Source organism: Xiphophorus hellerii, chromosome 11, assembly GCF_003331165.1.
Source record: "Xiphophorus hellerii strain 12219 chromosome 11, Xiphophorus_hellerii-4.1, whole genome shotgun sequence".
Lineage (NCBI taxonomy): Eukaryota > Metazoa > Chordata > Actinopteri > Cyprinodontiformes > Poeciliidae > Xiphophorus > Xiphophorus hellerii.
Window position 1 is genome coordinate 29,090,503 of NC_045682.1, and position 22,939 is coordinate 29,113,441.

Here is a 22,939-nt window from a genome sequence, read left to right on the forward strand (position 1 = left end):
ACCCAAAGAGTTCATTCCAGAAATTGGATCTTAAAAAGCAAAAAATAAGATTAATCTGAAGAACTTTGTTTTTGTTTGTCCGGAAGAACAAATTCAACTTCCTGGTTCATGATGACGTCATGTTTGCTCCTCATGATGTCATCTAATTTAGAAAGGGAATCACGCACCCCCACAGCATGATGCTGCCACCACCATACTTCAGCTAGGTTTGTGTTTTCTGGGTTTGAGCTTTTAATGGATTTTTCTTCTCTTAGTGCGAGAATCGATCCACTTTGTGAAGACGCTAGCTTCAGCCAACATTTTAAAGTTTTCTTTGGTTTTTGAGTATTTGACCTTTTTTCTTTGGCCCGTTTTTCTGCGGGTCGTCGTCGCTGTTCTTCTCCTCTCCCGAGTCGTCAGATTTGGCCTTCAGGTTCTCCTTGCTCTCCTCGTTGCTCTCTCTCTTGTCCTTTGGCTCTTTCTTAGCCGCCGACCTTTTGGGACCCTTAAAAAAAAAAAACCGTTTGCAGGATTAGTACTTTCTGTTCAACAGCTGGAATCTGGGATCCAAACCTTAAAACTGCAACGTGTTGAAGCAGCGAGAGCCAAAACGATGCAGCAGCTTCTCTAACTTCTCCAAGTCAAAGTGAAGCTTCGGCGTTAACGGCAGCAACTCAAAGCTTGTTTCGCTCATTCACAGGCAAACATCCAACCCAAGCAACATCAACGCAGATAAACCAGATGAAAAAGGATTTTCTGAAAACAATCAGCCGACATCCTGTGGAAAAAACGTTAAACTTTGGGTTCAGAACTAAACTCCACTGTAATCAACCAAAACGTTGCTTTTTTATTACTTAGCTTCATCTTTTCTAAAGGTCCCACCTCCTGTCCATAGCAGCTCAAACGCCACGCAGCCATCGCTGAGCGGAGCAGCGGTAGAAATGGATTTACTAATTTACTGACATTTTCTGGAGTTTATTTTAATAAACTGAATATTAAGAAGAAAGGATTGCCGCTGGATTTGTTCCCATAAAACAAACAAAGAAAATCTTTGCAGAGAATCAGCAGCTAAAACAATCAGCAGCAAGTCCAGGTAAAATCTGCTTATGAAAAATAAAATACAGAAATATTTTAAATAGTCAGTTTCTAAATACTCCACAAATACACACAAAGGAAATCAGTAACACGAGCTTCTTGTGTCATTTGGAGCAAATATGGAGCTAAAGCAGCAGAAAGTGAATTAAATGTTTCATTAAAGAGGAACAGAAGAGGATTTGCATGAGTTCACAACATTTGACTACAGCAGAGCACAACATGGCGACTGTTCTCACAGGAAACGGTTCCTCAGGTTATCCACACACACACACACACACACACACACACACACACACACTCAACCCAGAACGCTTTGGATTCATGCGCTGCATTCAAGAACGAGTCGAGAACCGGCTGGAAAAACTCTGATTGCAGCAAACGGGAAAACTTTAAACTCAATTTAAACTTTTAAACCAGTGAGGAAGCAGAAACATCATCACTGAACTTCTTTTTTGCATTCAGGTTAAGATTGTTGCGTCAGTTTTGGCCTTTTGATTTAATTGTTTGACCTTTAATGATTTACATGATAATTGGAAATGAAGCTGAACACAAAATCTGCCAAGAACAGATTAAATATTCGACCTTTAGATTTGTTGACACTTTCTGAATCTGAATTGTTTGAACAAACAACTTTACCTGTTTTTAAATATATTTTTCATATTGATGAATATATGAGGGACCAAAAATATGAATAATCTTTGTTTTCAGATAAAATGATCTCTTCTCTTCCTTAAAGAGCACATTTGTTTTACAGTGAAAAAACTACAGATAAATATATTTGAATTTGAATCTTATTTCAGCAGCCAAACCACTGAGGTAACCATGGCGATTGTTTGTGAGCATAAAGTTTTCTAAGCAAGATGTTTAATTTTGTTCTGCTCAACAGTCTGTTCAGCTAAAGCTAAAGCATGTTAGGCTCATTTCCTCAGTGTGTGAGCTAAATGAAGGAGTGCATGTTTTTATTTTAAATTCCCTCACATGCTAACCTCTAATTGATATGAAAAAACAGACAGATTTAAAATGCTGTTAAAAATGACATGCAATATAATCAAGCTGCTTAAATATCTTTATCTTTTCCTGTTTTATTATTTATTTGTATGAATTAAAGTCCCTATAAATAATATTACAGTTGCATTAATGCAGTACAGTTAAAAGAGCAGCATATGGCCTATTCAAAACCTGTTCATTATATTCTTTAAATTATTCTCAGATAATCAGGTTTCAGTCTGAGCTGTTTTAGGGACTCTGTCGCTTTAAATCCAAACAAGCTGCTGCTGGCCACGCCCCCAACTCAACGTTTACACTCACAACAAAATGGCTGTAAATAGACAAACAATTATACATCCGTACATCTTGAAAAGCATTAGTGGAGCCTACTGAACAACAAACCACAATGAAGCAAGTCAACAACTAAACTCTTGTCTTTTCCAGCAGCCATTGTACATCAGGAAAACCAGCTGACCAAATGCTGGAGGATAGCTGGGGTTGCTAGGCAACAGCACAGTTTTTTTGTTTTTTAAGGAGCCGTTTTTCCATAACCAACAATCACAAAATTATTGCCCAAAAACATCTGGGCATTTTTAAGTGTTTTTCTGCTGAGACTCAAATGAAACAAAAATGTGAATTTTTCACAACAGATTTTCTTTAAAGGATCACAAATACTAAACTAAAGTCTGACCAGCTGGAAACTTTCAAATCTGGATTTTAAGGTTTCTACAAGAAAGTGATTTAATCAAAATGACCAAATCAAACTTTTTAAAGTGAACAATTTAAAGATTCATGTGAACCTTTGGCCTGAAATGGGTTTTATCTGCCGGGTTCTTTGGGTCGCTGCTGTGCCAACAGCAACGTTCCCTGAATCGATTTTTCTCTGTTAGTTCAACATGTGTGTTTAGTGTTGCACAATCAGGGGAAAGCAGCTTCTCCTTCTGCCTGGAGGATTTTTAATTTCTGGCCTCATGGGGAGTTAAGAAGCTGAACTTACAGCGATTCTCCACGAGTCTCTGACCTGCCTGAGAGGCGGCGGGCCGGACGCGCTCTGTCCCACTGCCTCCATCTGAACACAGGGAGGGAAGAGCAGTTTAGACAGGATCCACACACACACACACACACACACACACACACACAGCAGGCTGCTGCGAGTCACTCTCAGTGTCGTGGGGCCTGGAGGCGTTACGGTTCCTCCAAAACGCCACGTCAGAGTTACACAAGCTGCGGGAGCAGAAGCGTCTGCCGGCGTAACGGTTAAAATCCCCCAGAGGAAACAACTAAACGCTTCCTAAACTTTCCACAAACCGAATCAGAGACGGTCGCTTCCAGGCGGCTTCTCTGAATTTAAGAGAAAAGAAAAGCCGACAGAAAGCGGAGCCTCGTTTTGTCGAGTCACAGAAAGCGGAGCCTCGTTTTGCTGAGTCACAGAAAGCGGAGCCTCGTTTTGCCGAGTCACAGAAAGCGGAGCCTCGTTTTGTCGAGTCACAGAAACCGGAGCCTCGTTTTGTCGAGTCACAGAAAGCGGAGCCTCGTTTTGCTGAGTCAGTCCTGTTGCTTCACAACGACGAGCAGAAAAGGAAAAAAAAACCTTCGGCAGGTCGCCGCCTCTTTGTGAGACTCGGCAGGAAACTGACCACTGCTACTCAGAGGTCAACGCAAGGTCATCAGTCAATAAATTAAAACAAAATCATTCATTTACATGGCTTATCGTTTCTTTGTGCTGTTTAAGGATACTTTTGTTTCCAGAGACTTTATAATTCATAAAACTTTATGAACAGTTTTCATACTCAGGTTTATCTGCTGTTGGAACTATTAAAATAAATATACGTGGATTTTACTGAACACTTTCACTGAATTTATTTTTTTCATGACCCGAAACGTTTACATGAATAAATAAATTGAAAGCAGCAATAATTTCATTCGGTTCTGAGAAACAAAACTCCCAGAAATTATTATTCAAGATGTGGTTCTTGGATTCGTTACTGAACTTTATCTTGTAACTATTAGAAAAGTCGACTAAATAAAGGAAAATAATTACCTCAGTTGAAAGTGAAGATGAACGTAGCGTTTGTTTAGACTGTTAGCATGTTTAGCGATTGTGGCTCCGCTGCGTGGAAGAGGTCAAAGGTCCAAGCAGAAGTTCCACGTTCCAGTTTACATTTTCTCTCCAGAGAAACAAAAATTTTATTATGATTTAACCTAAAGAGGAACAACCTAGAGCTATAGATCTAGAGTCAGCACAGCTTCAGGTCTTCCAGCTGTAAACCAGAGATCAGGCTGACCTCTGACCCGTGGGTTCCACAGTGGGCCTTCTCCCAGCTGCAGAACATTTCCAGGACCAGAGGACTAAAGTCTCATATCAGAGAAACTCATCCAGGCTTTATTTTCTCTTTAGTGGCTTTGATTCCTGCAGCAGCGTCTTCACAGATGAAGCTTTCAGCTTCTATGATCCACAGATCTGGAGCAAACAGCCGAAACACTGAGTTCCTTTAAATCCAGACTTAATGCCCAGCTGGTTGGAGCTGCTCTGCTTAAAAATGAATTAAAACCTGATCAATATGTTCATCTGATGTTTATCCATAACTGTTTACTGTATAAAGCTGTTTGTGTTGCTGAAATATTCTCTAATAAATTTAACTTGTTTGAATGAAGAACCAAAAGCAGATCTTGATTCTTTTATTGAAACATCCTGAGAAAATGTCTAAAAATGTCAGAAAAATGTCAGCCATAATCCCAGACTGGCAGGAATAACTCCGGGTTCATCCGAGTGTTTCTCAGCGTGTCGGCTCGCCGCCGCCAGGCTCTGATTTACGGCGGTGAACGTGACGGACGCCGCGGCCCGGCAGCACTAAGAATAGCAGCGGCTCGGACCGGCCGGTTCTCTACGGCGGCCCTAGAAGGACATCCTGCCTCCGACCGTTCCGTTCTGCCACCGGACCTGGAGGTTATTCCTGGGACCGACGACACGATCCGGCCCGTTAGCGCCACCGGGCCGCCCAAAATAGAGCTGGTTACCATGGCTACTCGCTGCGCCGCATTGCTCACAGAGAAAATATAACTAAGAAAGGAAGAAATGGCGAGGAGAATCCCAGCAGCTAACGTCTGGTAGCCAGGTAATCACTCAAACCGCAGGCAGGAAAATAAATTTTACTTAAATAAAAATTCACGTTTTTCAATGAGACAGTTTGAGTTTACAAAAGATACAGTGAAGTGAAAATCCTCCTGAAAGTACATTTTGTCCAGAAAGTTACTAAAGTAAAGGTTACTCCCCACCTCTGCTTCAGTTAGTTTTATCTTATTTCAGGATATTTTCAGCAGAAACTGGACAGAAATAGTTGGTCAGATTTTGTGTTTTTGCAGTGAACGCTAAAGCAAGAAGCTAACCAACATGAAAAGTTTCTCAGGCTTCATCCTCACCAGCTGCGTTTCATTTACCAAATAATTATACAATTTGCTTAATGAAACACGATTTTATTAATGTTTTAACTGCAGGGTTCTGACTGGCAGCGGCTCGGATCAGAACCTGAAAAATCATTTCTGTACGCTTCACATTTTAACTTTTCTTTTATTTCTGTTTATCTGACCAGCTCACATCTCTGACTGCAGAACGAGCCTCCGGCCAATGAGAGGTCGGCCGCCTGCTGCAAACAGACGCACAGTTATACCACCGTACATCTTTGAAAAGCATTAGTGGAGCCTCCTGCACAGCAAACCAGAATGCAGCAACAACTAAACTCTTGTGTTTTCCAGCAGCCATTGTACAGAGAAAAACCAGCTGACCAACCACTGGAGTATAGCTGGGGTTGCTAGGGAACGGGCTGCAGTTGCTAGGCAACAGCCCAGTTGTGATGTTATATTCTGAAGGTTCTTAAAACGACTTTTTTCCAGACACTAAAAAACATGAACTTATTGCTAAAACGTCTGTTTTTTTAAGAGCTTGTTCTGTTTTGAAGCAGCTGTTATGTCAAACTTTGTTTTATTTCAAGCAATCAATCAATCAATCAATTTTAGCTATAAATCAGAGGGTCAGCCGCCGCCGGCCTCTGAGTCGAGAAACCAGAAACTTCAATCTGAGTTTCAGATGAAACTCAGATTGAAGATTCAACTTATTCTCATCTAAACAAACCAAGAAAAACTCAAAGCAACAACAAACCATCGTACAGCTCACTGTCAGCAGGGGGTCTATAGGCCCCGCCCCCTCTCTAGCCCCGCCCCTTTACCCCAGCACACGCTACCTGCATGTCTTTAGTTGCAATCTCTCCTGGAGTCGGCCAGCTGTTGGTGTCGCCAAAATCTCCAACCTGAAACAAAAATGAGAGAAATATTTTAAATATCACCAACTTTAATCTACAATAAAACACAAATATTTTAAAAAGTGACTTTTATTCTGAGATTCAGTAAGTTCAAATACTAGAACATATTCAGAATATTAGAATAAAAATGCAATTTTACCAGAAAAATATCTAAATATTACGAAAGGAAAATCATTTTCAGAAAATTACTCCTTCGTTCTCCTAATATTTTAACTGTTCTGGTGAAAACATAAAAACATTAGCCTAACCCCACATTATATACAACTTCTATATATTCCACCAGAGCTGATCTGAATTCAAAGCCCAAATAACAGAAACTGTAAAACAAGATGGCGGCTCTGGGTGTGATGACATCACTCGTAACTATGGAAACAAAAAGAGTTAATTGGTGGAAAAATCAAATGTTCAAAACTCAAACATTAATTGATAAAAGCAGCCAGTGACTGAACAATTGATTCAACCTGAAGGATAATAATATAATATCCTTAATATTCTTCGCTTTCTGTCCATCTGAGCCGATGACATCACCAAACAATATGGCCGACACACGGCTGACGGTCGTTTCTGACCTTAGAGTTGCTTCGGGGTTACAAGGAAGGAAGGAAGTGACAACATTCACACATTTGAACAGGAAGTGGAGCAGAAAGTGAAACAGGAAGTGAAACAGGAAATGGAGCAGCAGATATCATTTGCTTCCTGGAACCGAATGGCTCTGGCTTCCAGAGGTTTCCAGGCCGTTTCCGGAGCCCGATGGCGGTCAGACTGTGGGCTGCAGGGTCAGAGGTCAAACAGCCAGACGAGCTGCCGCTCCATCCCTCGGCGTTTCTCACTGTAGGTTATTTTTCCTGCCTTCGGGGCAGCAGAGCTCTAAACGCTGAGAATGTTACCTTTCCTCCTCGCCTGGCTTTGGGTGGATTCCCCGCTCTCACCACTTTGGCCGGGCCGCTCGACTCTGCTGGAAATAAAGAAAGATGGCCGACATTAAATCAGGATCCACAGGATTTCTGCTTTCCAAAATAAAATTCAAACGCAAAAGAAAGAAAATATGAATTAGTCACCAAACACACATTTATTTAGAACCCTCACAGTTTTTCTTTTGTTAGAAGCTCAAAGGTGACTCAGTCTGCTTCCTGTAACAGGTTAAGATCGGCCTATTCAAAACATGTTCATATGTTTTACACTAAATCATTCTCAGATAATCAGGTTTCAGTCTGAGCTGTTTTAGGGTCTCTGCCACTTTAAATCCAAACAAGCTGCTGTTGCTTCCTGGAACCGACTGGCTCTGGCCAGTCGAGGTTTCCAGGCCGTTTCCAGAGCGGCCTGGAAACCCTCAACAGTTACACTTGCAGCAAAATGGCTGCAAACAGGCGCAGTTATACAACCGTAAGTCTTTGAAAAGCATTAGTGGAGCCTCCTGCACAGCAAACCAGAATGCAGCAACAACTAAACTCTTATGTTTTCCAGCAGCCATTGTACAGAGAAAAACCAACTGACCAACCACTGGAGTATAGCTGGGGTTGCTAGGGAACGGGCTGCAGTTGCTAGGCAACAGCCCAGTTGTGATGTTATATTCTGAAGGTTTTTGAAATGACTTTTTTCCAGACACCAAAACACATGAACTTATTGCTAAACGTGTTTTTTTTATGAGTTTGTTCTGTTGTGAAGCGGCTGTTATGTCAAATTTGGTTTTATTTCAAGCAATTAATCAATTTCAGCCATAAAGCAACCTTCATGTTGGAGGCAGCTCGCTGGAAACACATAATGAAGGTTTTTCTGATTTCTGACCTGGGTTTGAACCGTCCAGGTCCACAGTCTGCAGGTCAAACACCAGAGTTGTGAATTAAACTGAGACTGCTGGGATTCTCCCTTTTGCTCTCATCTCTGTAAGAGAGTTGGTGGATATTAAAAGCGATGTACCTTCATCTTTTCTTCACTGAACTAGCCAGGGGAAATATTGGCTAGTTATTGGCAAATATTTGCTTAATTTTTGAATAAAATAATAATCAAAATACATTTGATTCGTACTTGATTGACTCAGTTTCACCTTAGGTAAGACTTATTTCCTTAACACAACAGAGACACAAATAAAAGTTTACAAACATCCAAAATGTGAAATTTGCATAACAGATCCCCTTAAAATCAGAGTTAATTGTACAAATCCAGTCATTAATAATGGTTACTTCACATATTTGACATAGTGTGAACGTTTTGGTTCAGGTTTAATCAGACGTAATCCGTTTTAATCTGGTTGAATTGTGTTTCAGGACTAACTGAACTCAGTGAACGTTTTCTGCCTCAGCTGCAGCAATGAAGCGTTTCTGCAGGCTAGCCACATTAGCTGCAACATTTGCTTGACCTTTGAACTCTCAACGGCTCAGCATTGAGAAATGGAGTAAAGGGGAATCAACTCCTGATGTTGGAAACTTGCAGTTGCTTCATTTAGTTTTCTCAAACAGGGAAGGCAGATTTCTGTAAATAATATTAGAATATTCTCCTTTTGATGCCCTTTAATTTTTCTTTCAGGTAAAATAAAATAATTTGTAAGTTTAATTTTCAGGAGTTCACTAAGGAGTTGCTCTGTTGTTGCATTATAGGTAATAAAATTTTTATTTTTCTTATTCAAAAAATAAGTTTATTTGAATATTTTAATGTATTTCTAATGTTGTGTAAAAAAATCTTAAGTGGTTAAATGAAAATCTGCAGAATGTGTCAATTTTTTGTCCAATTAGATTAAATTAATTGTTAGTTGCAGCCCTGGTGTAAACTGATTTATGACTGAAATATGAAGTTACCTTCAGTTCTATTATAGAGAGACAGAATTATCCGTCTCCATGCCGAGTTCTGGATGTATGAAGTAGAAAAAGAGTCAGTTGAATTCATGAACTCCATTCAGTAATACCAAAATACAGCCGGTCCATTTCTCATGCTACCTTTAGGAGCCAACAGACTTTGTTAGCCTCTGTCTAAGCTAACAGATCCTTTAGCTTTAGCTTGGAGGCGTTTCCTAACTTGTCATTTCCTTTAGCTTTGCAACTAGGTAAAAGAGATGGAAGAAAAACACAATTATTTACTTTCAACAGATTTCATTTTGAAGTTACAGAGAGAACGTAATATTTACATCTGATCTTTACTTTTCCTTTAATTTATCTTCAATAATCAAACAGTGAAATCCATCCGTCTTATTAATCACCTGGAATCGTCTCAGATGAAATTAAGCAGAAAAGTCAAAATCTCAACAACTTCCCACGTCACAAGTGAGCATTTATTTTATTCTTCCAACTTTCCACACTGAAAGTCAAAACCAAAACGCAGAGATGAGCAAGCAGCAGATTACAGCCACTAACCCTAACCCACCGCCACCTTAACTTTAATCACCTCTGAAATTAACTTTGACGCTGATCTGACCCAACATCTTTAACCGATCGGCTTCTTTTGGGAACAACAAGCTGCTTTTCCTTCAGGCGGATCCAGGAACGCCATCAGGTCACCATGACGACGCAGCAACAGCAGCTTCCTGCTCAGCAACTTGTTACGGTGTCGTCATCAGGAGCAGATTTACATCAGAGGCTGAAAGTGTTGATCCAACAGTCACAACATTTCATTATTTTAAATAATTGACTGCAGCTTCAATCACGATTAATCGTTTTAATTCTGATTAATTAATTACTGAGATAATAATCAGCTCATTGAGCTCAGCTGAGTATACTTTCATTTAGTAATCGATTAATTTATACCCTTAAATATTAAAAGTTCCCATATTTCATATATTTTTTAGCAAATGGCCTTTTAACTAGTATGCTCCAGTTAAAAACTAATTGACAAATGATCGTCAATTAGTTAACGCGCTGAAACACCTGCCGCTAACGCGCTGAAACACCTGCCGCTAACGCGCTGAGAACACCTGCCGCTAACGCGCTGAGACACCTGCCGCTAACTCGCTGAAACACCTGCCGCAAACGCGCTGAAACACCTGCCCCTAAACTCGCTGAAACACCTGCCGCTAACGCGCTGAAACACATCCTGCCCTAACGCGCTTGAAACACCTGCCCCTAACCGCGCTGAAACACCTGCCGCTAACGCGCTGAAAAACACTGCCCCTAACGCGCTGAAACAACCTGCCGCTAACGCGCTGAAAAACCTGCCGCTAACGCGCTGAAACACCTGCCGCTAACTCGCTGAGACACCTGCCGCTAACGCGCTGAGACACCTGCCGCTAACGCGCTGAGACACCTGCCGCTAACGCGCTGAGACACCTGCCGCTAACGCGCTGAGACACCTGCCGCTAACGCGCTGAAACACCTGCCGCTAACGCGCTGAGACACCTGCCGCTAACGCGCTGAGACACCTGCCGCTAACGCGCTGAGACACCTGCCGCTAACGCGCTGAGACACCTGCCGCTAACGCGCTGAGACACCTGCCGCTAACGCGCTGAAACACCTGCCGCTAACGCGCTGAGACACCTGCCGCTAACGCGCTGAAACACCTGCCCCTAACGCGCTGAAACACCTGCCCCTAACGCGCTGAAACACCTGCCCCCTGGGGCGTGCCGTGGTGGCGTAGGGGTTAGCGCGACCCACATTTGGAGGCCTCCAGTCCTCGACGCGGCTGTCGCGGGTTCGACTCCCGGACCCGGCGACGTTTACCGCATGTCTTCCCCCCTCTCCCTCCCCCTTTCCTGTCAGCCTACTTTGTGAAAAGGGACTCTAGAGCCCACAAAAAGACCCCCTGGAGGGGTTACAAAAAAAAAAAAAAAAAAAAAACACCTGCCCCTAACGCGCTGAAACACCTGCCCCTAACGCGCTGAAACACCTGCCCCTAACGCGCTGAAACACCTGCCGCTAACGCGCTGAAACACCTGCCCCTAACGCGCTGAAACACCTGCCGCTAACGCGCTGAAAAACCTGCCGCTAACGCGCTGAAACACCTGCCGCTAACGCGCTGAAACACCTGCCGCTAACGCGCTGAAACACCTGCCGCTAACTCGCTGAGACACCTGCCGCTAACGCGCTGAGACACCTGCCGCTAACGCGCTGAGACACCTGCCGCTAACGCGCTGAGACACCTGCCGCTAACGCGCTGAGACACCTGCCGCTAACGCGCTGAAACACCTGCCGCTAACGCGCTGAGACACCTGCCGCTAACGCGCTGAGACACCTGCCGCTAACGCGCTGAGACACCTGCCGCTAACGCGCTGAGACACCTGCCGCTAACGCGCTGAGACACCTGCCGCTAACGCGCTGAAACACCTGCCGCTAACGCGCTGAGACACCTGCCGCTAACGCGCTGAGACACCTGCCGCTAACGCGCTGAAACACCTGCCGCTAACGCGCTGAGACACCTGCCGCTAACGCGCTGAGACACCTGCCGCTAACGCGCTGAGACACCTGCCGCTAACGCGCTGAGACACCTGCCGCTAACGCGCTGAGACACCTGCCCCTAACGCGCTGAGACACCTGCCGCTAACGCGCTGAAACACCTGCCCCTAACGCGCTGAAACACCTGCCGCTAACGCGCTGAAAAACCTGCCGCTAACGCGCTGAAACACCTGCCGCTAACGCGCTGAAACACCTGCCGCTAACGCGCTGAAACACCTGCCGCTAACGCGCTGAAACACCTGCCGCTAACGCGCTGAAACACCTGCCGCTAACGCGCTGAAACACCTGCCGCTAACTCGCTGAAAAACCTGCCGCTAACGCGCTGAAACACCTGCCGCTAACTCGCTGAGACACCTGCCGCTAACTCGCTGAGACACCTGCCGCTAACGCGCTGAAACACCTGCCGCTAACGCGCTGAGACACCTGCCGCTAACGCGCTGAAACACCTGCCGCTAACTCGCTGAAACACCTGCCCCTAACGCGCTGAAACACCTGCCGCTAACGCGCTGAAACACCTGCCGCTAACTCGCTGAAACACCTGCCGCTAACTCGCTGAAACACCTGCCGCTAACGCGCTGAAACACCTGCTGCTAACGCGCTGAAACACCTGCCGCTAACGCGCTGAAACACCTGCCGCTAACTCGCTGAAAAACCTGCCGCTAACACGCTGAAACACCTGCCGCTAACTCGCTGAAACACCTGCCGCTAACGCGCTGAAACACCTGCTGCTAACGAGCTGAAAAACTTGGCTCTTATCTGAGCAGTTTGTGTCCAAATGTACAGAAGCTCTGATAACTTTCTCTAAAAATAACCGAAGGACAAATCAGGTGTGTATTTAAGAAACTTCTGACTGAGCAGAACAGAAAAACAGAAAATAAATCATTTCTATCATATGTACAGCAGCAGACTGCAGGGGAAACGTTACGAAATAAATTCTAACAGAGCGATCAGATCCCAGTATATGACCATAAATATAGAACTATACCAATATTTAACCAAAATATTCAGCTGTGTTCTCATTCTAATGCTTTATAAGCAGAAATTGTAGTTATTCAGTGCATCTGCACCAATAAATGAATCCAATTTAAAGAACTGAAAAAAATTTCTGACAATATTTAGGGGTGAAGTTATTAATCGATTATTGAAATAATAGGACAATATTCATGTAATCAATGAATAACTGGAATGTTTAAACTCAAAAGACAATTTTCTAATAGAACAACTTAAAGCAGCAATTAACCTAAAACTGTATCAGAAATCTAAATATTTTCCACTTAAGATTTAAAAAAAACATGTTTGTAAATATGTTGCACTAAAAATTTCTCAGTTTTGGTTCAAATTCTGCAAAGAAAATCTTTAATTAATCACCTTTTCTGTTACTATTAATCGCTAAATCAAATAATCAACCTGTCAGCCAGGTGGATTTTCTCATTTTAAAAAAGGGACTGAATTATTTGCATCTTTTAATGTATTTCTTTTATGTTCGTTTTATTTTCTCTACTGGCCTTTATTTGATAGTGACTTGACAGGAAAGACGGCAATAAGTGAGACACGCGGCAAAGGTCACCAGGCCGGGAATCGAACCTGCGACGGCTGCGTCGAGGACCAAGGCCTCCATCTGTGGGTGGTGCTTAACCGCTGCACCTCCACAGCACTCCATCAATTCATGCATTTCTAATCTTCATAAAAATGGATTAATTGAAAAATCTGCAGAACAAGCCCATCTTATAATCTGATTACTAAAATAATCATTGGTAGCAGATCTAGAAATGTAATAAATAAACCAGCATTTCTTCTGCTTGAAATATGTGAGGTGAAGTAATTTGTAAAGCTATTCTCACACACAGGTTTTTTTATTAAACCTGAAATTGTTTCTTTGAGTGTCTTCCAGTCAGTACTGTGGAGCGAACCATCATCAGTTTCTCCATTTTTATTCTGATCAGTTTTTAGTTTTCAAATCGCCTCTGAATTCAGCAAACATTAACCGTTTCCTCTGTAAACTCTCCAGCTAATCCAGCAGAAGCTGCAGCTTTAACTTCAGTTTCTGTCTTTCCTCACAAAACCTGAACACACACACACACACACACACGCCTCCTGTAAGAAGAAAGGAAATTCCCATGGTGCTTTAAAACGCTGCAGTAAATCCCGCCGCTCTATAAATAAACTCTGTGCCACGTCGCCTCTGCAGCCATAAAAACTCCGACTGTTAAAATCATTTATCTACTACAAATTTAACATGAAAATTTTAAATTTGACTTTAATTCATCAGAAAATCCACAATCACATCCAGTGGCTTTTGTCTCTGCTGCAGCTGGAAATAAATGTACGTCTTTAAATAATACAATAGATTTAATATTTAAAATTTTTCCACAAAAATCAAAACTGATGAGTGAATGAAACAATCTGCTGCTTCAACATCTGGCTAGATATTAATGCAAGAAATGCAATACTTGGATAAATCTGTACAATAATAAAATATGCAGCCGGTTGAATGGATTTCCCAAACCTGATGAATAATCTTCTATAAATATAATAAAGTTTAAGTATAGAGCTAGTTATAAAATTAAAACTGACTGGCTGAAATTCTCATGCCATCCAGTGTAGATGCAAAAATACAGATAGTTTATTAAAGATTCATCCATTCATTGCTGTGTTGTTGCTGGATGTGAAATAATTTTCTGTTTTCTTCAGGTGACAGAAGGCCGACTTTGAAATCGTCTTTATGTGTCTCTAACAATCCAGATGCAAAACGCATAGATAACCTGAAATGTTACACTTAACCCTCTATGGCATGACTTTTTATTTTTTGGGGGAAAAAATATTTTCCTGCATTCTTTGGGAGCTTGGTGGTCCCTAATTACATGTCAATCATAAAATCGGACTCTGACACCTCCTGGAACCAGATTTGGGTTTGTTGCCTCAGGGTAACATTGGTCTAGAACACCAAGATTTTCTACACTGATTATGAGAAATGAAATACAAATCAAACAAAAACTATATTCATAAAAAAACTTTTTTTTGGACAAAAATATGTCAAAAATCATGCCCCCCAAAAAATAAAATAAAGGAGCAATGTGAGGTACAGATATGTGGTTTGTTGCCTGAGGGCAACGCCATGCCATAGAGGGTTAAAACAATTTTAGTTTTTGTAAATTCTTTGAAAATCTGGATTTTTTCTGTAGTTCAGAGTGATGTCAGGCTTGTTTATGTTTTGGGTTCAACTCTGATGGAAAATATGGCGTCAAGCTAAGATTATATTTTAATAAAGGGAATAACGTCATAATATCAGGAAACTAAAGTAGCACAAAAGAAAAGTAAAACTAAAGGGAGGATTATGACGTTTTAGAGAACTTAATCTAATGCTGATGATGTTTCTGCCAGTATGTGGGTCAGCTGATCAAACCTCACAAATAACATTATTCTGTCATTCAAAACAACAGTCTTGTAATTTTAAGACATTTTTTCTGGTAAAACTGTTTTTAAAGTAAAATTCTCAGCTTTTACCTCAGATGGGATGACTGAAATAAAATCCCCTTTCTCAAAATAAATTTTTGTAATTTCTTTATAGAAAAAGTGAGAGAGGAAAATAAATGGGCTCAGGTATGAAAAAAACCCACCCAGCTCTGGAAACAGGAACGTTTATTTTGATTAAACCGGGAATAAAGCGGTTTGTGTTTTTTTACAGTGTTTCGTCACTGTGAAATGTTAATGTTGCACAAAGGATTGCTTGGAATGCAATAAGGAGCAAGCTGCTGTTTCTCCAAACAAGCAGCTGAGGAGAGGAAGCAGGAGAAACACCTCCTTAGTTTTCCCATCAAACTTTAAATATTCAGTTAAATAATAACAGATTTATGTTTCAGACCTTTGAATAAAACGAAACATTTCCAGCTTTAGATCAGTAAAAACTTTCAGGAAGGACAAACTTTAACTCTATGAACAGAACACTGTTGGATCTGTTCAGACAGCCTGCAGCCTAAGGTCACATGACCAGAACGATGACATCACCGCAGGGTGCCGGTAACCGACCCGGAGTCTGACCCGCCCCCGAGGCCAGATGCTGGACCGGCAACGGATCCCAGAAGGCAATCTGCAAGCAGAGAGGCAGCAGAGACCTTTAAAATAATAAAACCTAAATGAAATTAAACTGGAGAAACTGGGAGGCAACCAGAGCCTTTAAAATAAGAAAAATAAAACATTTATTTCAAAATGCTGGACAAACAGCTTAGCAAACCTAAAACTCAATAGTCAGACTAGCTTAGCAAACAGCAGACAAACCAAACGACCCGATATCAGTTTGTTCAGTTCTGATGCTGGACTGGCGGACTCCACCCAGCGCCAGCCGGGTCGGCCCGCTATCTCTGCACCCAGACTCAGCCCTGAGGCTGATAAACATAGGGAGAGCGGGCCAGCTGAGGGACGGACGGTCGATGAGCGGAAGCTAACAGGCTTTATGCTAACGTGTCATATTTATGGTAAATTTACAAATTCAGGCCAGGATTTTATAATGACTGACGACCTCTGCCTCATGACTGCGAATGATAGTTTCTACATTGAAACATTAGCCATTTATCGCAAAAATTTATTAAAATGTTCATTTCTATTTATGTTCAAAAAGTTTAAACCAACACATTATTTTTAATATTAAAAGGCACAGACATTTTATTCAAAGCAAAATGTAAAACCCAATAAATTAATTAATAAAATACTAAACATGTACAAGTATTAGGAGCCATCATTCATCACATCGTTTGTGATTTATCGTAAGAAATTTTTATGACAAACTTTGATGCATCATCTAAACTTTAATTTGAAAGAAAAACTAAAACTAACATCATAAATGTAATTTTTCACTATTTTCTCCACTGTTTGCTCCACAATAACATCAATAAAAATCTGAAAATATCAGTAAAAATCAGCATTTATGGCACCTCAAACACTAATAACCTTTAGAAAAACATTCCCATTTAAAATCCATTTATTCACTGAGTGGGATTAATATACACTGAAAAAATTAACTGCATTTAATAATTAGTCATATTCTGATGCCCCCAGTTACCTTAAAAGGAATAAATAGCTTTACAATCATTATCACAGTAGTAAAGTATTTAAGTCCACATCGCCCACCTCATGTCAAAGCATTTAGATTGGATCAACCCCCGAACTTTGACTAGGCCACTATTAATGTTCCTCTGCGGTTTGTTTTGGAGGATTTTTGTTTAAAACTTTATGTTATGAATTAGCGTTCAGAAAACTCAGAGTTTGGCACGTTGTGAGACACAAAACCCAGAAGTCATCCATGAAGAGCGACCAGCAGGAACAAAATGGCTGCCGTCAGAGTTTCACACAGAGCCACTGTTGGACGATGAAGCGATGAAGATGGATCAAACCGTTATGGCTCAACGGCAGCAGCACCACATTACATCACTTCCTGTGACTAACCTGCAGTGATGACTGGACTTTAAAGGGACAGAAACGGTGAGTTCAGGTTCAATTTGAAATGACACTTTTATTCTCTTTCTGCAGCGTTACGATAAAACTAAATCAGTCAGAAGTCGTGTTTGTCGGCCCCGCTTCACTCCTGCTGGTAAACTCGGCCCTGCAGACGCTTCACATGTTTTCTAAAATTATTTACAGAGTTTCTGCATTTAGTTTGTGTTGCATTATAGAGCTATGTGGAAATGTTACGGCGAATGATTTAAACATTTTCCCTTTTGATCCGTTTTCTAACATGCATGTAAATATTTGGACAAATTTAAGATAAACTGAAAAGGTGCAAAAAAATTCAAGCAATACAACAAAGAACTTGTAAAGAATAATTTTATGACATTTTTAAAAAAATCAATAAGTGGAGGGAATAAGCTAGCACAACCTCAAATTTCTACACATATTAAAAATCACAATTAATCAAAATTTTAAGGACATTTATGGTGGATTAATCCGTTTTAATCCAATTTATTATTTTTAATCAAACTAAACTTTATTTCTTGTTTTATCATTTCTCTAGCTGTGAAGCTGTGAAGCACTTTGGTCAGCGAGGTTGCAGTAAATCTGCTATAAACTTTGACATTTAAGATGAAATGATTTTAGCGATTAAAGGAATGTTAATAAAAACGGGAGTTAATGTGAGTTCCTCTCTGCAGTTAGCGTCCCGTTTTCTTTCCTGGTCCAGACTCACAGCAGCGACGTTCAGATTTACTGGAAGAAAACTAAAGTTCTGGAAAGCCAAGCGAGCGTCTGCATTTCAACTGGAAACCCTGAAGCTGTTTGGTTCTGACGGCGACCCAGACACACACCGCTCGGTTCTGATCCTGGATACGCGCCGCGGCCAAAAGCTGCTAAAAACACCAACAAACACGTTCAGCAGCAGAGCAACCAAACCAGCAGCGGGCTCAAACAAAGCCCGCAGACCTGGCCGGGTCCAGGATCAGACAACCCTGGGAGGCAACAACCAGCTGCCTGGAAACCGTCAACCCCATGGAAACCGGCAACCGTCAACCCAATGGAAACCGTCAAGCCAATGGAAACCGTCAAGCCAATGGAAACCGTCAAGCCAATGGAAACCATCAATCCAATGGAAACCGTCAATCCAATGGAAACCATCAACTGTCAGGAGTTTCTAGGTTTTCTCCGTTGTCTACAATCATTTCTGCAAACTGACTGCTGTCAACATCAGGTCTGAAAAACTGCCCCAAAACATGACAACTTCCACAAATTCAAACACTTTTCAGTCGTTTTCAGCGAACTCTGAAGTGATGGATGTAAAATAAGCAAAGCATCAATTGATAAAATAAAATTAGCTCAATATTTTCCATTTAGACCATCATTAAACAGTTTCTCCCTTTTAATGTCGCTAAGAACTCTTTTGACATAAAGTTAGTCTGCACTTTATTTATTTTACAAAAATCCAAACTCTCACTTCAGTTTGCAGTAAAATATTTAAAATGCAACTTTGGTTACAAAAACCTTATAATATTCTTTTGTTTATTTTGGATATTTCAGTCCCAGTGTAAGGCAGAAATGATTAATCGTGATTAATCACTTAATCAGTTAAGTAGATTGTATTCTTATTGTTTTAATGTTGCATGTTGTTCATCCATGTAAATGAAACAATCTAAAGAGATTTTATTATATACATAAAAAATTAACAATGAAAAATACAGGATAAAGAAACATTATTTAAAACTGTACAAAAACATTTAGATTGTACATTTAAGGTGAAAACACCTTTGTCTGTAAATACATTTTATTTAATGGCATAATTCAGATTTGCTAACGGAATGCTATTGTATTGTACTTTAGGCAATAAAATGTTTATTTTCATGATTAAAACATTAATTTTTAATTTACATTGTTTTATGTATTTCTAATACTGTACAAAGATGATGAAGTTATTAAATTAAAAATATGTAGAATGTGCCATTTTTTAACCAATTAATTAATTGGCAGAATAATCAATATCTGAATCGATTACTAAAATAACTTTATTTAAGTTTTAAACATGTACTTGCATTAGTATACCATTATTATTATTATTATTGTTTTAGTTGACAAGGGTGTCAAAGTGACAGTGTTATAATTTATCACAATAATTTTCATAAAGTAATATTTGTTAGTGACAGGCCTGATCATGATTTCATCGCCACTGCATCACAGATACAAACAAATTATTCCACATCAGTCTGAGACTGAAAAAGTTTTCACTGACTTTAAGATTTCTTCTGGGATTTTTCTGTCACACTTCAATATTTGAGATGAAGTTGATTTTAAAATAAAAGATGCCTTGAATAAATCTACAAGTCATTTAAAATGAAGATTGAATTTATAAAAGCAGAAAAAAAGTTCTTCAAACCAAGCTGGATATTTATTCTACGTGAAAGTTTGAAGGACAACATCAGTGTGGATTATAAAATAAAACAAAAAGGCCAATCTCACATTTGACAATAGAAACCCGTTTTGATGACCCTCAACACTTCTGGATCTGATTAGAAGCTGAGCGTCCAAAACGAATGCAGCCGTTCATAATTAAAACCAAACATGGTGGTGGAGTGATTGACTGCTTAAGAGCCGATCTACGGTAACCACTTCTGAACAGCTCAAAAAGAAAATTTATAATAATAGATGAAGATTTTTTAGTGGCCTAGTCAAAGTTCAGGCCTTAATCCAACTGAGATGCTTTGGCGGGACATTTTACAGGCAGTTTTAAAATCAAAAACTCTCAATATGGTTGATTTTGGACAGGAAAGTGAGCCTTAATTTCTCACCTCTAATACATGATGGTGCTTGTTGCCCCCAAAGGTGGCACAAGGGGGCAATTACTTGTCTCTTATTCCATAAGACCCATTTGGTTTGGATAGTTCATTTTCCATTATAAACATTAATCCCCATCTGAAACTGCTCTTTAAATGTACTGCTTAAATTTAGCTTGATCCAAAACATTACACCAAAATTAGGGTCAATCCGCAGGAGTGAAAACGCTTGAACCACACGGTAACGTTGGGTCTCACATTTTAAAATACAGTAGTTTTCTTAACTTTCATCGTTTTAATGTATCTTCCAATAGTAGACCATTTGTTGAGAAATATGACTGTTCAAACCAATGCTAATGTTCCACTCGCTAGTAAATAAAACAACTTGGAATGCAAAATAATAAATTAGACATTTCATTAAAAATACTGCAATTTGAATATTTTTTATTCCAAACTAAAGCACTTTTAAAACGTTGAGATATAAATTGGACTCCTATCACCTGTTAGAACCTGCAGTGCTGATTAGCTTTCAGAGCTACATGCCAACAGCAGCTAGCTGGGGCGATCAGCCATGCGGAAGCTTTCCTGGCTCTGACAGCAAACACAATACAAGACAACCGGCTCCCTGGTGGCCAGTCACCCGGGCCTGGACACCCTACACGCCCTGAACTGACATTTATCCGCAAAAACGCCGTAGACAGGCTGCTAACCTAGCCAACTAGCCTGCTAGCCGCCATGCTTTTTCTCTCGGGGAACACGTGGAGCGAACACGTGACGTCTCATAACAAACCTGCTCCTTTTTAGCGATTTAACGAGCAGACGCTTTCATGGTGGCCAATGTTTCTCGATGGAGAACCCGAGTGGACGTGGGCAGTAACCACGGCAGAGCCGGGCTAACGGGACGGGCTCGGCACACTGACTAGGCCCCAAGGGGAGTGTGTGCTATTGTTAGCCCCGGCTACGCTGCTACACAGGCAGCCACAACCCGGCTTTTATTCCGCCGCACTGATGCAGAGACTGGCATAATGTTCGGCGTGCTGGCCGACCCAAAAAACAAATATGTAAACAAAAACAGCTTTAAATGTTTGACAAGTCCACAGAATGCGTCTGATCAGACTGCAAAACATGGTGTGAAGGAAAGTTCGCAACCAGACTGCAGCGATGACACTGCAAAAAAAGAAACAGCTAAAAATAAATAATGTTTTTATAATTATAGATGAAAGTGAAGCCGGTTTTTCTAAGGACACAACAAGACAAAAAGACAGTTTTAGAGTCAAACCACTAAATTACAGGTCTGAGATGTGATTAAGAGCGTAAATCACGCAGAACCCAAACAGAACCATCTGTTTACACGAGCCTGAACGGACCGAGCATTTTAAGTGTTTTAAAGGGTGTGCCCACTTGGAGCAGAGACACGATGATCCCTAAGAATAGCCTGCACCGTACGGAGGGGGCTGGCTCCAAATATAACCAGCCTGACAGCTCCGTTTGTCCCCGCTTTTAGGTGATTTTCTAAATGCTAACGCAGCCGCAGCAGAGCGGTGCCAAGCCGGTGCTGGAGCGGAACCTACCGGAGTGTGGCTGTCCGTTCACGCTGACCACGGTCACGGCGTTCATTTTCTTGGTCCACGGGTTCACCTTGGGCGGGGGAGCGTCCGTAAACTCCTTCCTGCCTTTAACCCCTTCCTCTCCCGGCTTGTCCTCGCTGTCACAGCCGTCCGCCGCCCGTGTGGAGGTTTGCTCCTCGCCGCCGGTGGTCCCTCCCATCTCGGCGCTGCTGTCGGCGGCACCTCGCTGCCGCTTGGCCCGCTGTTGCTCCTCCTCTTCCTCCTCCTCTCCCACTTCTACCGGCTCACCGCGGATCACTTTCCCGTGCTCCTCCGCCTTTGCGAGCGGGTTGCCGGGTAGGAGGGCCTCCACCTGAGTGGCCATTTCCCTTCCGCCGTCTTTCTTTCCCCCCTTCTCAGGACTTAACGGCCCCTTCCTTCCCCCCCTCCTCTCTGTCTCTCTCTTACTAGTCCGAATCCGCCTTCAATTTCGGGGAAGAGTGAAGTTGCTCCGCGGGGCCTGCCGCTCCTCTGTCGCTCCGAGAGCCAAGGCGCTTCGGCCCGGGATGCGGAGCGGTCAGCACCGAGAAAAAAACACGGGGAAACCGTGAAGAAACGCGCCCGACGGCCTCTCAGGATTACAACCTTATCAGCTCCACTAGCAGCAATATGGATGATCCCCACCACGCGACAGACGGGTGCGCGCACGTACAGTATAGTTGAGGAGGAGTACCCACGTAAACATCGGGAGCGCGTTCCAGGGCTCAGGTCGGGATGGTACATTCAGGTGCTGTCTGAAAACCCATTTCCACCACTGTGATGAAATAAAAAGGTTTCTCTTAAGAGAAAATAAACAATAAAGTTATAAAATTACGAGAATAAATTCATAATATTACTAGAATAAAGTCATAATATTAAAACTTTATTCTCAAAATATTATGATTTTAATATGAGGTTAAAGACTGTAGTATTTTGAGAATAAGGTGAAAATATAACATAATTTAAGTCATAATATTTTGCCTTTATTTCTGTAATATTATGTATGACTTTATTCTTGTACTTTTACAATTACGAGAATGAATTACACTTCGTCGTGTGGCCCTAATTTCTCTGTCATAAATGAATTAAAAAGAACATTATTATTTTTTTGGATCCGTTGGTTGAGGGATATTTTTAATTTATGTCTTTGTAGACAATATTAACAATACATGAAAAGATGCATGTGTTTTTATCTTAAATGCAAAATGCATACATATATTTTGTACAGTTCTGGCTTAATTACTGCTCTGAAAATGTTTTGTTTTCTCAGTAAATAACCTGAACATCTCAGTTCTTGGAGAAATTCAGATTAGATGGATCAGTTTCACCACTACTGTGTCCATTTCTGTTTGCAA

The 22,939-nt window shown here is 41.3% G+C and overlaps 1 protein-coding gene across 3 annotated transcripts in view; it reads right to left on the reverse strand.

The window, feature by feature from the left end:
- larp1 (La ribonucleoprotein 1, translational regulator) overlaps positions 1 to 22,260 on the reverse strand; it is a 40,094-nt gene extending 17,834 nt beyond the window's left edge. Inside the window, exons 1-5 of one of the 3 annotated variants that reach the window (XM_032575422.1) lie at positions 21,570 to 22,260; positions 7,265 to 7,332; positions 6,300 to 6,365; positions 3,059 to 3,130; positions 334 to 484 (exon numbers count right to left, since the gene is read on the reverse strand). In XM_032575422.1, coding sequence (XP_032431313.1) covers positions 334 to 484; positions 3,059 to 3,130; positions 6,300 to 6,365; positions 7,265 to 7,332; positions 21,570 to 21,930 — 718 coding nt within the window. In that variant the 5' untranslated portion in view covers positions 21,931 to 22,260. The remainder of the gene's footprint in view (positions 1 to 333; positions 485 to 3,058; positions 3,131 to 6,299; positions 6,366 to 7,264; positions 7,333 to 21,569) is intronic. The other 2 variants (XM_032575423.1, XM_032575424.1) reach the window with 2 other exon arrangements.
- Between the last annotated feature and the right edge of the window lie 679 nt (positions 22,261 to 22,939).